The following is an 18,047-nucleotide window of genomic DNA, read 5'->3' on the forward strand; positions in this document are numbered from 1 at the left end:
TTACCCTGAGTCCGCTTACCTAGTTTGGCCAAGCTAACTCGAACTTCATAAAAAACACATGTGAATTAATATTTAATAATGTTACGTGCTTATAAAAGCTGATGTGTTGATAAACATTCTGTGAGATATTACATTACAATAAAACTGATATAATAAAAAAACTTTCTTTATCGACTCCATTTCGGATTTCCAAAAAGAAGAATATATCTTGATTGCACACCACTGCTGACGAAACCTTTTGCTAAAAATGAAGGTCATAAACTCAGACTATCTTTAGTTTTCCAAAATGGGTTAACATTTTATGTATTTGGGGTAGTTTTATACTAATGTAATATAGTTGAATTACCAACTATGATTGTTTTCATACCAATTACTACTACACATAACTTGGTTTCATTTATAAGCAGAGTTTTAACAGGTAATGCATTGTAATTTTATTTTACAGTTAGGGTTACTTCATACTTCAGATGGAGATTATAGTATCGAACCAGTTACCTACGTCCTAGAATTTAAGAACCTCAAGAATGTACCACATCGTATGACACCCCTAATCTCAGCTCAGTCTTCTGAAGAAAATCGCAGAAGCCCTATCGAAAGATGTCATCTCAAAGGTAATGAACAAAAACGTTTACCTGACACGGAACTTGAATACAGGTGTTTGATGCTATAACTCAATGAACAAACATACAACCACATGTTGTTCAGATAAAGGATAAAGAAAGCTATAGACTTACAACATGTTGATCCTTGTTTATGTTTTTCATTTATTTTTTCACTGGAAAACACGTCCTATTATTTCAGCGTCAAGAATGTTTGCTAAACAAATATTACAATTACTAATTTGATTCAAAACAAAATTATTCTTTACTGTGAAACTAATGAATTATAAAATGTCCATGTAATAAAGACAATGCAACTTACTAGATTTAAAAGAAGAATTAGGTTTTTGATGTGAATTATTTGTTTCATTAGGCTTGATTTTTCCTTCTGTGTTTAAATAAATAGGAGTAGGAATCGTATAAAAAACACTGCCGTCATATTTAGAACTGCGTTCTGAGGAGTAATTTGAAGTCACAAAACTGGGAAACATTATTCAAGTCGTTATAAGAAGCCAGAAAATAATAGACTGAAGTGTTAAATATTGTTTGTTATAATATATGTATTCACAGGTTAGTAGAAGTATGTATATATGTGTGTGTCCGTGTTTATACGGGTCATGATAAAGCGAACAATTCTTTGATTATCTTCACACTATATATATACACATATACACGTTTCCTTCGTATGATAGCAACTGTGATTAGTAAGTACATTTTAATAATTGTCCATTTTTGTTGAGCATTCACTGTATAGAATTATGGAAAAAAAAACATGCTGATTGTAAGAAGTTACTTTACTTGCATAAACCTATCCGTAATAAGATTATGTTCTTGTTTGTCCTGATTTCTTTTGCACCTTATCAGCTTGTTATGCACACTTATACTGTGACAATATTAAATGATGTTTATTTTTTATGAACTAAAACCTTTCTGCTCTAAGGTGTCTAATTAAAGTTCTTACTGACCATTTCCTAAATGATAAGTAGTATCTTTCACCTTGTTCGTTTTGAGTCAGGTGTTCTGAATACATGCCGTATTCTTTACTGTGAAACTAATGAATTATAAAATTCATAATTATTTAATATAATTAGCTTTGTAGTAAAGGTACTAAAACATTAGCGCTGCTAAAACATATTAAATGAAAGACAGTAGAACATACTAATTTATGAAAGTAATATTAATTGTTCGTAAACTATGTTGCGAGTTTGTTTTTTACTTATGATAACATTGACATTCCAACTGGAAGGATATATTTTTAATAATTTATTTCTAAGTAATGATTTTGTAAAAATAGTATATCTCATTTTTATTACATATTCTTAAAATAAGATTGCACATTTTTCGTGTTTATTATTTAGAAAGTAAAATAAAAAAATCACTCGGGGAAAAAAGTTCTGTGTATAGAATTTTTACAGGCAGTGTTAGTTCAATTGTTTGAACAGTTTTGTGTGATATATTTTGTTCGTTATACGATTATCTTAGAAAGTCAACATTTCGTACATGTATTAGAATAACAGCAGTGTTTTAGTAATTTTAACAGCAAATTTTATGTCTTTATGACATGACATTAATTTTACTTGTCGTGTAAACAAAGAAGTAAGAATCATTACATATCGATCTATGAAAGGTATGTATATAGTTAAATCAAGTTTTATTGTTTACAATCAAATGCGAAGAGCTTCCAAGAGAGAGTGGATACTTTAATGTAAACTGTCTCTGAAGTAGCTTTTTAACTGACGCATATCTTATTGATATTAACAGTCTGGAACAATTCAGAAAACCAAATGATACAGAAATACATGCATATTGATTTTTAATAATTTTAGTGCAAAATAATGAAACATTATTGCGAGTTAACATTAACTTAACGCCAGACTTTCGCTATATATCATTTACTTTGTATTCCGTGTAAATCACAATGAACGAGAATTTCGTTTGTAATTTCTGAGCAGTGATCAGGTAATTGCAAAGAATTCCTATTCAGTGTAACTGTATTGCATGCAGTCAAACTATCCCCCAGTTTAATTTCTAAAGCCTATCTTAACTGTTGTAGTTTTTATATATACAATTATCAGTGTTTTTCAATAATTTGAACATGTGGCTAGACTAGCTGGTGAGATCTTTTTAAAGAGATTATTAAAAATGTATTCCAAATGGTCATGTTGATCAGATGTTCCTGTGCCAATGAAATGAATTTCAGGCAACATGGTTTTGGTTTTCTTGCTTTGATTCTGCACTTACGGAGTCTGTTCCTTGAGGTCGTTATGTAGCTTAATATCAGACTACTGACTTAATGTATTGTAAATAAAAGAAATATATATAACTATTCAAACAAACATTATATTTGCTTTGCACGTTCATAGATTAGACAACAAATCATTATATTTATGACACTTCAGAAATAAATGTTATATTTTATGTTCCAGAAAGTACATTTTAAAAATTTGCGATTATTTTACTGTGCTCATTAATTACACACACAAATACACGATTGTGATATAATTATATATTTCGTAGGACAAAATAAAACATGCACATATCCGCACCGTGCACAGTTATTTAATTACTTGTGTTTTCACAGCATGGAACACATTTATCGAGTACCATCTACTTATTAATATCGGCATGAAGTACAACAAAAATAAGAACAGTTACTTCAATCATTCAAAATAATTAATGAACAGTCGCAATTTATACATTTAGCATGACAAGGTGGTAAGGACACGTGACTCTCCATCAATGGGTTGGAATCCTCGTCACACCAAACTTGCTCGCTCTTTTAAACGTGTGTATGTGTGAGAAGGAGGTACAGTGAAGGTAATTCCCACTATTCGTCAATCATTCTAGTATTTAACTGTTAAATTAGATACGGCTAACACAGTTAGCTCTAGTGTAGTTTTGAGCGAATTTCAAACTAATGAACCAATCATCTGTTGATCTAAAATACAAATTGTTGGTGATTTAGCCTATGCTATGCGTGTATGCATATGTGTCACTTATACAATGGTGCCATAAAGTCTTTCTCTGTAGTCACTTGAAGTAAATCACAATGTTTAGAGTACTTCAGTTATTCATAAACCACAGCCTGAACTTGTAGAAGTAATTTGTATATTTCAATCTGAAGAGCCGTTGTAAAAACGAAAAGAAATCAATGCAAAATATTGCAAAGAAACCCGAATATCTTAGTGTGTGATTTGAGGGAATATCATGCATTTTGTACACATAACTGCTAGACAATTTTTCTTCACTGTGTGGAAATTTATTTTTAATATAGAACATCCATCGTAGGATTTGCTAATTTCTTCTGGTCTTAATTATTGGATTGGATATATATATATATTTCTGAGACTATACATTCTTAGAGATTTGAGACTTAGATAATTTAATCACTTAGAATGCTTTTTAGGAAGATTTGTGTGACTATCATTTCATGCATTGTTTTAATGTAGCATTTAACTCTTCGAACAGAATTCTAAAGGTACACTAAAGAAAGAACAAATAAAGCTCTCTTTCTCATCAGCACATTACAACCATTCGTCAAAGTCTTAATTTCAATTAGACTTTATTTTGTTGTAATAAAGAACGTTATTACTTACATCCTGTGCTCAGTATCTTTTATGTTAAGGCTCAGTCAATGAAAATATATAAAATACTCCCTAGAGTTATTTAGTACAAGTAAATATGTATTTAGCAAAAAATGTGGATCAGATTGTACTGAATACGAAGTTAACGACTCTTATTTTATTAGATTTGTATGTATTTACTTTCTTGTGGTACTAACTGTGATAATTGGAGCAACGTGAGTGTGATGTTACAGTAAGTGTGGTAGTCTACCTACTGGTATTGGCATATCTAGAATGGTAAATATACATTATTGTAAACTGTTGTATTTAGCCTAGGTTCTAATGAGTGTGAATTCTGTGTAAAGCACGTGAATATTGAATGTGGCTAGGTGGCATTTAGCCCAAAAAATGAGCTTTGTTGTATTCGATTGGATTTCTAACGCCTAATAACCAGTGAAGTTTGACTTTTCACAGTTGGCGTCACGTTAAACACTGATTATTCATGGGTAGTAAATGGAAGTAGCCAGAGCTGGTTACAATAGTAATAGTACGCGATGGCAGACGGTACAAGCCTAAGGCTACTAATACTTGTGATGTATACTGTTAAAATATATGAATAATGAGTAATATGTATATTATAATATATGTGTATGGTGCTAGACTAGTGCTATATAATACAAGTAAATAAGCTCCTAGTGTTACAGCGGTATGTCTGCAGACTTAAAATGTTATAAACCGCGTTTCGATACCCGTGATAGGCAGCGCATAGATAGCCTTTTGTGTAGATTTGTGGTTAACTACAAACAAACAAAACAAATGAATAAACTATTAAAACCTAAAAGGTAAGCAACCAATAAATTATTTGATAAAGGGTTTTGAAGCTGTATTTTTTTAATATTATTTGAATATCACCAAGTATGTTATATGCGTCAATGCGTAAAAAAAAGGAAGACAAAATTAGTTTTAACTATAAAATATTCACCAGGTAGTGATTTATTTCATGGGTAACAGGAGAAAAACAGGTATATTCTCATGCTATAATAACTAGAAAACACAGTCTGTATTGTTGTTTTGCTAAAAGCTGTTAAGAAAACATGAACTTACCCGAATGTATTTTTTATCTGAAACTGCGTGAAAGAAGTGAAAATCATAAACAATGAAAGTATCTTGCTAGAGTAAAATATTGGTCTGCTTAGTGTTTTATTTAGTTTTGTGTAAATGTTTTTCAATCATGCAAATTAAAAATATTGTTGACTAAAATACAGTTTTCTTGAATAGCTTATTAACATATATTGTACAATAATGATTGTTCTGTTTTGAAAACAAGAAGCTAAAATCGTGCAATAATGTTTAGTGTTTAACTATACTGCTACACGTCTGTAAAGAATCAGAAATGGAAACAAAGTGTTTATACAAACGTTTTTTATGGGTAGACTGTGGAGGTTAATGTCTTTCGAAGTTCTAATGCTTACAGTCTCACACCACATTTTGCCCGGCATGGCCAGGTAGGTTAAGGCGTTTGACTCGTCATATTAAGGTCGCGCGTTTGAATCCCCGCCACACCAAACATGCCTGCCCTTTCAGCCATGGGGGTATTATAATGTTACGACCAATTACACTATTCGTTGGTAAAAGAGTATCCAAGAGTTGGCGATGGGTGATGATGACTAAATGTCTTCCCTCTAGTTTTACACTGCTAAATTAGGGACGGCTAGCGCAGATAGCTTTGCGCAAAATTCAAACCAAACAAACAAACCAAGCTATGCTATTATATGCACATGATTTTTACTACGCACATGCTAGGTTAGTCTATCTGGATATGCCTGTATGACATGAAATGGATTTACTTTTATATATTTGTTTTAATATCTATGTTTGTTTCAGCTAAATATATATTAGAAATGCATGTAACTTGTAAGGTTAAGTCTGTATTTTGTATTTCCCGAATATTTACTGAAGTTGTAAAGATTCTCGAGTGTAGAAATCAACAATATATATACATATATATATATATGCATATAAATGATAATAACGTTGAGCAAGCTGAAATTTTTAGAATCCATCCTAACACTAATAAAAGATAATCAACACAACGTGTTAAAATAGAAAATATGTTATTGGTTTGCTTCTATTGGTATACTATAAATCTCGAAAACTATAACTGTGACTAACGCTTACTAATCGGGAATTCCAGATATTGACGAGGTGAGTTTACAACTGTCGAACATTCAAAACCTTTTAACTTCGGTGAATTAACATTACATATCTTCATTGATGAAAAACTCGAATTTAATTGACATGGAGTCGGTGAAGAGTGAACTCGTTACTTGTTAACAGACCCGGCATGGCCATGTGGTTAAGGCTCTTGACTCCTAATATGAGGGTCGTGCCTTTGAATCCCCATCACACCAAACATATTCGCCCTTTCAGCAGTAAGGGAGTTATATTGCAACGGTCAATTCCACTCTTCGTTGGTAAGAGTAGTCCAAAAAATGGCGATGGGTGGTAATGACTAGCTGCCTTGCCTCTAGTTTTACACTGCTAAATTAGGGACGGCGAGCAATGCTAGAAATTCGAAACAAACAAAAAGGCATTCATGAACTGGGGTTACTGGGTAGAAGAATGTAGTAAAAATTGAGAAGAACAGTAGATTATTTAATTTGCTTACGAAATTAAAGTTTTTTATATTACTGGTTGTAGCGAGAATGCTGCTGCTTTACAAAGGGATTCGGATTAGTTTGTGAGCTGGGTAAATAAACGACATATGGCTTTTATTTATAAAAAACGCAAGATGATGCACGTGTGATATGCTGAACTATAAGTAAAGGTTTGATGAGAATAGCTTTGAATTGCTGGAAATGGGTCTGCGAAGATGATACCTGAAATGGAAAGATTGTCATTTTAAAATAGATTGAGATCTCTGAAACAGCCTTTTCTTGAGAAAATAAAAGAGCTAGAGAAAAATCTGTATGGTTAAGATAATTTATAGTGTATATGCATCATCTTTTTTCGTGCTTAAAAAGAGTATGGTAAGACTAGAGAACACAAATATATATTTTGACAGGTTAAGAGTCATCTTCAGGTAAAACAACTTTATTTTTTAACACAGTCTTTGGAATAGAATACTTTCAATTATAATAAATGAAGCTATTTTGAGAGAGTTTAAGGAAAACTTGATGAACGTTTGGATGATAATGGCTGGCTTTGAGTATCTTATTTTTCTTTTTGGGCTTAGTGCATGAGATGACCTACATCGATTAATATGTAGCTTGTTGCCTTGAAATTATACTTATATATGACATAGTTAAAATTATAGTTCATATTGTGATGTATAAATAATCTGGCAAAATATTGTGCGAAAAGTAATATTTATCAAAAATAACTAAAGGTGTGAGGAACACTAGTATAGAAGCCCACAGCGTCTGGTAACTGCACGAACATTTAGAGGAACGAGAAGAGTATTTTACTATTTTTAAGAACCCACACAACCATGGTATATGCCCCATGGTTCAACTAGCAGTTGAAAGTTTGACGAAAAGTAAGATACAGCTGCAGGTTTGAAGGGTAAAAATGTATTAACTGGAATTTTATACTGGGTACTTGATCGGACAGATGATTTTGACAATGAACTATAAAAATAGATCAGGTTTCTTGCTAATATTAATAAGTATAATGGACCAGTATTTATACCAGACTAACTTTAAACACACTGAAAAGGAATTTAGGGAATCAAATAACTGAGTGAGAGATTTCTTCAAGATGATTTCTGTGTCGTGTCAGATGTTCAGACAATTAACATGATGACATACCAATTTAGTTATTTTTATCAATTAATGCTGAGGTATTAGTTCCTAATTTTCACAAAGTCATTTTTAAGGCATAAAAAATCATTGGCTAATAGGCACTGTGTATCAAATGGTGTTATGGAACATATTCGAGAAAATTAAAAACAAAATACTCTTAATTCGAGATGGCATATTGCAAAAAAAGAGAAAGAATATGACATAAGGGAAGATCAAAACTAATTGACAGACAAGAGGGAATTTTTACAGAACTATAGGAAAGCTAGTGATATGCTGAAACAATAATTCAGAAAATTAAAAGACACTAAGAGAAATATCAAGCTGATATTGTTGAATCTTTGTATAAACTTTGAGATGTTTCACCTTATTTTCATTTATTCATCATTATGAAAAGCAAGCAGAGAATTCAACGACCTTGATAATAGTAAAAATTGTCTTTTATAACTCAGCAACCAGTTACGAATAAAATCAAGAAGACCGGGCGATACAATTATTGATGATACATCAAAAATGGTCCCCCGTTGATACAGCGATGAGTTTAGGGACTTACAATGTTAAAATCAGGGGTTCGATTCCCCTCAGTGAACTCAGCAGATAGCCCGATGTGACCTTGCTATAAGATAACACGCATACACACACAAAAAGTACTAATGTGAATTAAACAGACGAGAATAGCTCAGAATCGTTAACTTGTAAGTAAAATAGTAACGTCAGGCCTCTCTGTGTGCGTACTTCTTTCAACCGTTGCTTTTTCCTGCTTATTTTTTCTACGCGCTACAGAGAAATGTAGTAGCCCAGCAGTTTATACAAAAAAACATTCTTGGTGTGCTAGTGTTTGTAATTCACTTCCCAGATATGTTTTTCTGTTGAAATTGCGGTATTTTTTGAAGTTATAGTGAAACACATGCGTACCAACACAGTTTATTATTCTAAAGAACATATTTACTTTTAGATACTGTTATATTTATTCGTGGCTTCTTTCCTTGATTACTATAGTATGTAATACCAAAGTTTTGAATATCAGTTTAATATTTCAAAAATTCTAATTACTGATGAGCAAAGGACCATCTTCGGTAACAAAAGAGATAAAACGAAGTTTAAAGTAATCGTTTTATTTCCGCTTTTGTTTATAGAAACTATTACTTTTTATCGGCTAAATAATTTTCCCTATCCAATGGAAATACCAATAAGTAAAATATTAAAACAGTTGCAGTGCTGTAAATATATATCGTGTAATATATATATGTAGCATTTCATTTTTTTAATACATGAGCATCATAAGTTGTAAATTATTTTAAGCTCAACAGTAAAACAATTTCTTTGAAAGTGAATTTTTTTTTTTTACTTTGATAGATTTCAGACCGAAATCATGTTTATATTGTAGAAACGAGTTAAAGTTCATTTTTCCAGTATTTGGTAGGGTCGTGTATGAAAGTTAAAATATTAGTTTCTAGTTAACATTTAAACTTGTTTTATGGTACAATAAAGCTAACACAAAAACTGCTATGATCCCCACATTTTGCATGCACTTAAAAAAAAAAAAAGACGTGAAACCCCGATTTTACGGGAAATGGCAATTGTTTCAAACTATTTTTTATGGTGGTTGTCTTATGGTACTTTCATGTGGACACCTGGAGGACTTGCATTCTCTTGAGGCCATACAATCAGTTTTTATAAGAACTATTTTATTAAGTCTCACAATTAATCATAACTGACTTTGTTATTACAATACATCATCTTATATCTTCTTTAAAATTCCATAATTAGTATATTTTTTTAAGAAATCTTAATATTCGTTATAAAAATCCAGATAATAAGGATTTTTTTTATTATGGACATTTATTTTATATAGGTTGGGATAAGAAAATATCATCACCTGTTTACATTCAGACACAAAAAAAGAAACTGCTTTTAAAATATCCAATATGATTGATGCTTGACTGTTGTTCGTTTTGACTTTTTTGCACAAGAATAAATTCTAACAGAGCCCACAATCAGATGTCGTGCTGATTCAGGGCCACAAAGAACGGAATGTGTTTTTACGACAACTGTATACAAACCTTGAACCCTTGGATTTCCAGAGATTGTGTCCTATTAAATAACGAATAAGCTTAGTGAACAACTATCTTTAACACTCCTACGAAAAGTGGGGCCTAATAGGCCCCAGAGCAACTTGAAAGGTTATTAATATTAGGCTAATAATCTTGTATTTAAATGAAATTGCCATTTAAATCCATTAATGAATGGATTAACGAGATTCCCACTGTCCCAATCTACTATCTAGCGAAACCACAGCCAGGGGAACGGGCTTGGAGAAATCAGGACTAGAAACGTCTTTTCGTAGGAGTGTTAAAGCATGACAGACACTAGAGAAGCCAACAACTATTTACTATGTTACACACTATAGCAGTAAATATGCGTAAGTATAATTTAATATCAATAATTTAGCACATAGCTCTAGAATTAAATTGATCCTTGTTTAATGCAGCCATTCTCGGAATAACTCTAAGCTATTTAGAATATTTGAAAGAAATTAAGAACGTTATTAACTATTCTTTAAATTGAAAAAATAATTTGATAGGCTAACTTTCAATCGTTTTCAATCTCAACGAGGCCAGATATGGCCAGGTGGTTAAGGCACTCGACTCGACTCGTAATCAGAGGGTCGCGGGTTCGAATCCCCGTTGCTCCAAACATTCTCACCCTTTCAGCGATATAATGTGACGGTCAATCCCACTATTTGTTGGCAAAAGAGTAGTTCAAGAGTTGGCGGTGGGTTGTGATGACTATCTGCCTTCCCTCGAGTCTTACACTGCTAAATTAGAGACGGCTAGCGCAGATATCCCTCGTGTAGCTTTGCTTGAAATTCGAAACAAAGAAACAATCTCAACGAATTGTAAAATAGCTTTTACAGGGTGTTCGGAAAGTCACTGTGCAGTTTTGTCTGTTAATAAACATATAAGTGCACAGTGACTTTCCGAACACCCTGTAAAAGCTATTTCACAATTCGTTGAGATTGTTTCTTTGTTTTGAATTTTGTATAAAGAGGGCTACAGTCATTGGGAAATAGCTCAGAAATATGGTTTAACGTAATCAAAAGATACAATAAACTGGTATAATAACTTAAGAAAAAATCAGACAATGAAGATAATCTGTTTCTCTTGATCGGATTTCGAATACATTAATCTTACAACTCTGAAATACAGATGTAAACCTAGCAGCTATTTTGCTGCAAAATTTTAAAAGTACTGCTGAATTTAAACTTGTTTTTTCTATAGGATGACTCAAAATGCCCCAAAAAGAGATGAAAGGCTGCATTGTAGAAATAAAACCTTTGTTCTGGAGGGCCTGGCATGGCCTAGCGCGTTAAGAAGTGCGCTTCGTAATCTGAGGGTCGCGGGTTCGCGCCCGAGTCGCGCCAAACATGCTCGCCCTCCCAGCCGTGGGGGCGTTATAATGTGACGGTCAATCTCACTATTCGTTGGTAAAAGAGTAGCCCAAAAGTTGGCGGTGGGTGGTGATGACTAGCTGCCTTCCCTCTAGTCTTACACTGCTAAATTAGGGACGGCGAGCACACATAGCCCTTGAGTAGCTTTGTGCGAAATTCCAAAACAAATTTGTTCTGGAAAGCTAAAAAGAAAAGATTTAAGTTAATAAAAGCCCAAGATATCGAGTAACCTATATATAGGAAGAAGAGTATTTTGGTCTGATGTTTGAGTTCTTTGGAACCAGTTCTTAAGTAAATGTTATAGCTGCTTTTCGTTCAGAACCAATACTTCAATTGAACAGGACAATGACAGTCAGAAGGGCATAATTTGATTTTCTTATAAAACTCTGGATTTTGGAGCTGGCGAGTCGAATTTGATTGATCAATGTGCTAACAAAACTAATCCACTGTATTTTAAGCTGTGAGCATTATAAGAATGACATTCAATCCAATAGTGCGTGTGCCGGGTTACAGGATACTCAAGTGACTGTCTTCTTTCTAATCATTAATTCGACATTAGGAACGGTGGTAGTTAGCGATTGCAACAAATATAAAATACGAATGAAAGATAAACATTCTTGTGAAACGGTATTTATAAGTTAAATGACTTGTTTAAGAAAAAAAGATAATTATTGAATGTTTTTTTTAAGCATCAACATTTTTGAATTCAAAACGAACAAATTAAGATCGATGTGAAAATAAAACATTGCTGTTTACGTGATTTTTTATCATAAATGCATAAACAGTATTTGTAATTAGATAATTATTGATAGAAATTTCAATGTTTGTATCATGCAAAACTACGTTTTTCTTGATGCCTACTATACTGAATAAGTAATTTAATGATATACGTGAGGTTAAGTAGTTAATTTTCTCATGTCTATATTTATTTCGATTTTATAACCTAATTGTTGTAAGTATGATGAGGCCCGGCATGACCAGGTGGGTTAAGGCTGGTAACCCGAGGGTTGCGATTTCGAATCCCCGCTCGCTCCTTTCAGCTGTGCGGGCGGTATAATGTATCGGCCAATTCCACTAAGAAAAGAGTAGCCGAAGAGCTGGCGGTGGGTGGTAATGACTAGCTACTTTTTCTCTAGTCTTATATTGCTAAATTGGGGACGGCTAGTTCTTGAGTAGCTTTGCGCGAAATTCAAATCAAACAAAGAGGCACCATGGAGGGAAACAATATTCATTGTTAGTGTCATGTTAATCATTTTATAATAACTTTTAGGTACTGCTTTATTATTTCAACGTGTAAAAAAAGTTAAAAAATTGCATTGAGATATTTTTCTATTTACTTGTAAAAGCTAGTACTTCATACGTGTTCATTGTTTATACACTTTGCCTACGATATATTTGCGAAGATTTCCAAAGTAAACTATCAAATAAAAATTTATATCTTAATTTTAATATTGGAAATAAACCACTTTTATATGAAAAGAAAATATGAAATACACATTACTATATCTAAATAATGGAATAAGGGTTATATTGGATTATAAATTTTATTATATTTAATACTTTGTTTTTCTACTCGGTTAATTTAAACACTGCTTAAATTAAATGAAAAATGCATGAATTGTCAGAGGTTTGTAACTTATAAGTAAAGGCATTACATTTTTCAATCATGAAAGGCGATTCATAATTCACGGAAGTTAGAGGTTACGTGGATGGTGTGTATAAAGAAAATGAGACTCGAACACAATTTAGCAACCAGAACAGTGTTTATCAAACGTTTTAGTTCACGCCCCATTTCTTCTTTGTAATATAATTTTCTCGCCTAATATAAAGGCTCAACTCACCTAAATCTTTATATATAAATATTTTTATAAATTAAAAAGAAAAACACGAAAGACGAAACGTTTTCTTAACGATTTTTACGTTCTTTTAAAATATAGTTGCGTACCCCATAGTTTGAGAATAACTGAACATAAAGATTATTAAATATCAACTGCAACGCTTGCTCGTTATTATAGCCTGGTTACTGTTGATTTTGAAATTGTACTTCTTTCGTAGTGCTTGCTAGCAAAAGTAGTAACTGTTTCAGAAACGTTACGTTCGTTCGTTTTATAGAATAAAGTCCGTTTAGTGTGCTTTAGAAGTGAACGCTTTAGCATTTTTACAATGGCTCCTTCTGCTGCTTTAAATTTTGGAAATGTTAACATCCAGCCAATTTCCTTATACCTGAGCAGTCATCTGATGTCCCAAGAGGTGCGTCTTTGGTATGCAGACATACATGTTCTCTGCCCTCTTACTTAACTGAAAATATTTTAATTTAATTGTTTTCATACATGTGTCTGTGACATCTTTCGAAAATAATTTTGCTTATTTTTCGACATGAATGACCGACATTTATATGAGCAGCGCAAACGTCTGAAGAAGAATAGCATTATTCTTTAGTATAAATTATTCTGTATTTTCTCAGTCTGGAGCAGATTTCTAACTTCACTTAGATATTTTTAGTACTCTTATGTATCCACTAAAGTATTCTCATTCGTTCACATGCGTCATCAAGATTATTTTGTATTTTGAATAACGATTATTTTTCACGTTACATTTCACAACTAAGTAAAAATTAGAAAATTTAGGTTTACCATCCATAAAATAAAAATTTTGAATTTCCTGTTACTCTGTGAATAACACCCGAATGGTTTCAAGGGAAGACAGGGATCTGAGAATAATACCACGTATCAAAGGACGCCTTATATGTAGATAACATCATCTATTTTTCAATGCTTTTGTTCCTAAAGTAATTATGAAACACTCGGTATTTACGAAAATCCGAAATTATTCACAGAGATGAAAAAAACAAAACAAAAACATATGAAAGATAACATTTATGTATGTGATGATTATGTTCCGGAATTCCAATTTCAAAAGATACGTTTTACATCACCTCAACAGTCTGGTGATAATAACTGATTTTCATACGTTTTCGTCTTTAAGAGTACATGAGAACGATAGTTGAATAAGAATCTTATTTAACTGAGCATTTCGTGTACATTTTGTGGCAGGACAAGCATCGCTAATACGAACAGTGTAGAAATCTTATTAGATATTTTTACCGTCAAACTTATAGTCCTTCCTAGTAACAAAAAACGTGTTTGATTTGCTCTACAATAAATTAAAATTGAAACAAGACAAGTAAATTTCTGACAGCTTTAGGGTGTTAGTGAAAGAGCATATGTTAAAAAACGTATCTGGACTCGGCTTAAATTACATTGTTGTTTTTTGAAAGGTGAATTTTTAACCGCTGCACTAACGCTTATTCTTACTTCCACGTATTTTATAGAACGTAATTTAAGAAAATACCTGTCTCTGTGTTACTTTAGAACATATGATTTCTTTTATCTGAATATATTTCCGTTCAAACGTTTAAGCATATACCCATCTACAACGACATTTTTTACTAATGCCTATAATATAAACTATATATGAGTAGTTTACGAATTTAAATTGGTTTTTGATGTCAACTCAATATGTAATTCAATGTAATTAGAAAAAACTAATTTAGAAATAGAATCTCAACTAGTTACATAATCAAAAATTGTATACAAACTAGCCAGGCATAACCAAGCTTCATTAATGACATCACTTATTTTAAACTTAATGTATTTTTAAGTTATCTATTATAGTTACTTTAGCTGCAATAATTAATATAAATAAATCCTAGAGTTTTAAATCAATAATGCATAGGTTTTCAAACAAAAAAATGTATACCCGGTAGTAATTTGTTTATTCTTTACTAATACTTTATATACTAGGGGTTAATTAATTAATTATTGAAGTTATGAAAGGAAAATGTTCGTAAATGTTCAATATTGAACAAGAGTTCTGTTTTATGGTTTAGCTGCGAATAATTATTTTACTGATTACTTCTTACTATATTCCCGTCACATGGCCATATGGCTCTCGACTCCAAATCTGAGGGTCGCGCCTTTGAATTATCGTCACAGTAAACACACTCGCCCTTTCAGCCGTGGGGGCGTTAAAATATTACGATCAATCCCACTATTCGTTGGTAAAAGAGTAGCCCAAGAGTTGGTGGTGGGTGGTGATGACTAGCTGCTTTCCCTCTAGTCTTACACTACTAAATTAGGGACGACTAGCGCAGATAGCCGTCGTGTAGCTTTGTGCGAAATTCAAACCAAACCAAATTTCTTACTATAAAGATGGTGTATTATGTGTGTATGTGTTAGTAGCCATCACACAAGAGTTGGCTGACTTGAGTATCGTTATTATTTATATTGGAACTGGAAACTGTCCGAAATTCTACAGTGGTCATTTTGTTTTCGGATTTTTTTTCCCAAGAATAGGTATAAAAAAAAAAGAGACCCTGAAATATAACACATTTCAGCTTTTTAAAATATAATTTTGGCTTTGAATTGAATGGCACGGATACTTAATCAGTTAAATTAAATTAGTATCTAATAACAAAATGAAAAAGAAGCTAAAAGAAAGCTGAACATTATTTAACACTGTCCATTATAGAATTTTTGATTAAGTCATGGGTACCGTTGGCTAGTTTGTTTTTTTTAATAATTGGTTTCTTGAAAATGATTTTACATAATTTGTGTTATTCATCATAATTTTGAAAACTTTATTTTGATGCACATGATTGCGTCTAATACCTTAAATGAATGATATTGTCTTTCCTCATCTTATAGTGTAAATTTTAATTCTACCTTAATATTGTTAGAAGAGTGAAAGTTGATGGGGATAAAGACGAAACGTATTTCAGCGTACATTTAAGCACTATAAATCATTGATATATGAAACTGAAATACATCAGTTAAATATGTGAGGATAAAATAAACGGTACCGAAAATTAATATTTTTATATTTCTTAAGGATTACCCAAAAAGTTTTAAGAATAATATAAATAATTTGGGATTTAGTTTAAAGAAGCACTATGAATAGGTAAATAACAAAGCAAGTTCATAATATGAAATAGTAGATTTATATGAATTTTCACAGCGAATATTTGCTACTGAAGGTTTTTTTTTCGAAAAACTGTATTTATGAACTCGCCTATAAAACCATTTGTATTTTATATTTCCCCCATAATCCCTAATTTTGCGCTATTGATAAAGACGGCCATTACTCTTACAGCCTCAAACATAAAAAAATTACTTAAACCTTGTTGAGGCCCTAAAGTAACCTCTAGAATATTGAAATAGTTTAAAGTAAGTATTATGCAAAATAACGATAAAAACATAGTCTTCAAAATAAATTTGGCCAAAGCGTGACAGACTGGTTATGTCCGAAAAAGAAATTGAACATTGTTTACAACGAATAAAAGTGTTCATAATTTATTTCGTAAATCAATATATACTCTCATTTTTATAAATGAGACGAATGTCTCATGAAGGACAAACCTACGATCCTTTTCATCCATGAACGGTGATCGAAAGAAAGTCTACTCTTCCAAATTCAAGGCTATCAGTACATAATATTTACAGTTTAATTGTTAATAAGAAGCTGAGGCTGCTTTGCTGTCAATATATATATTTATATATAATCATCACTGAGTCGATGATGATGTGAGAGTTATGTTATAACGATTGGTTGCGCTGTAGTTGTTGACAGGTTTTGCCAGTGGAAACTTCTATTCATATATAGTTCACTTTAATAGAAGAATTTGGTCAATATTAAATATTTCATTTTTCGATGGTTGACCTTTCACATTTATACGAAAGAAAAATTCTATCAATACACAACGTAAACGTTGTTGAACTATCGTTACTGCTGTATTTGTACTAACTGCTTTCAAATAACAATGAAAAAATAATCTGCAGATAAGCTGATGTATCACATCATCTGAAAAACGTTTTAAAAAAGTATTATTTCTTCATCACTTAGAACAGAGAGTAACAAAAATAACCTTATATAAAATTATGAATCTCGAACCAACGAAAACTGTGTCGCTGGAAATAATGATTTTTATAAATATATTTACTGAAGGTTTATGGAATTATATTAATTTTGTAAACATTAAATTATTTTGAAAAAAATAATTATTATATTTAATTTTCTCATCCCTCAGTATTTTTTTAATTAAAGGTTTCACTCGCTTTGTTTTACATCAAAATATAAGGTTGTATAAGAATTAGATCAATTGGAATTAAATGTGATAGAGGGAATATTGATGAATATCGTTGAAATTTAAGCACATTTTGGTTTTCAAATGTGTAATAAACTAATTAGGCCGAATAGATATAAATAGTATCTGCAGCTCAAGAAGTGTTTGTATATGCCACGAAATTTAAATCTTGGCAAGAAATTTTTAATATACACGAGCAAACCATCAAAACCTTAAAAAAGCTGTAAAAAGTGTATAAATGTTGATTATATCGTTATCTGTTTCTTTATGATTTTTGTGAAGATTATACTCTGTAACACAAATTTTGTTTCTGGATAGTATGTGTTATTTTATATTTGCTTATGTTGTAAAAGTGCAGGGAATGGCCATTATTCCCTTCAAACTTTGCTTTTGTAACCTGGATAATGAAATTTAAAAACTAACTTATTTTCTCTGTAAAAACGGGCAAATTTGCACATTTTCATTTACATGAGGTCTGAATAAAACAACATA

General features: G+C 31.7%; 1 protein-coding gene across 3 annotated transcripts in view; it reads left to right on the top strand.

The window, feature by feature from the left end:
* LOC143255617 (A disintegrin and metalloproteinase with thrombospondin motifs 9-like) overlaps positions 1 to 18,047 on the top strand; it is a 157,486-nt gene that overhangs the window by 28,142 nt on the left and 111,297 nt on the right. For all 3 annotated transcript variants that reach the window (XM_076511529.1, XM_076511531.1, XM_076511530.1), the window contains exon 3: positions 446 to 611. In XM_076511529.1, the coding sequence (XP_076367644.1) occupies positions 446 to 611 (166 nt within the window). The remainder of the gene's footprint in view (positions 1 to 445; positions 612 to 18,047) is intronic.

The sequence above is a fragment of the Tachypleus tridentatus genome, chromosome 7 (assembly GCF_004210375.1).
Source record: "Tachypleus tridentatus isolate NWPU-2018 chromosome 7, ASM421037v1, whole genome shotgun sequence".
Taxonomy (NCBI): Eukaryota; Metazoa; Arthropoda; class Merostomata; order Xiphosura; family Limulidae; genus Tachypleus; species Tachypleus tridentatus.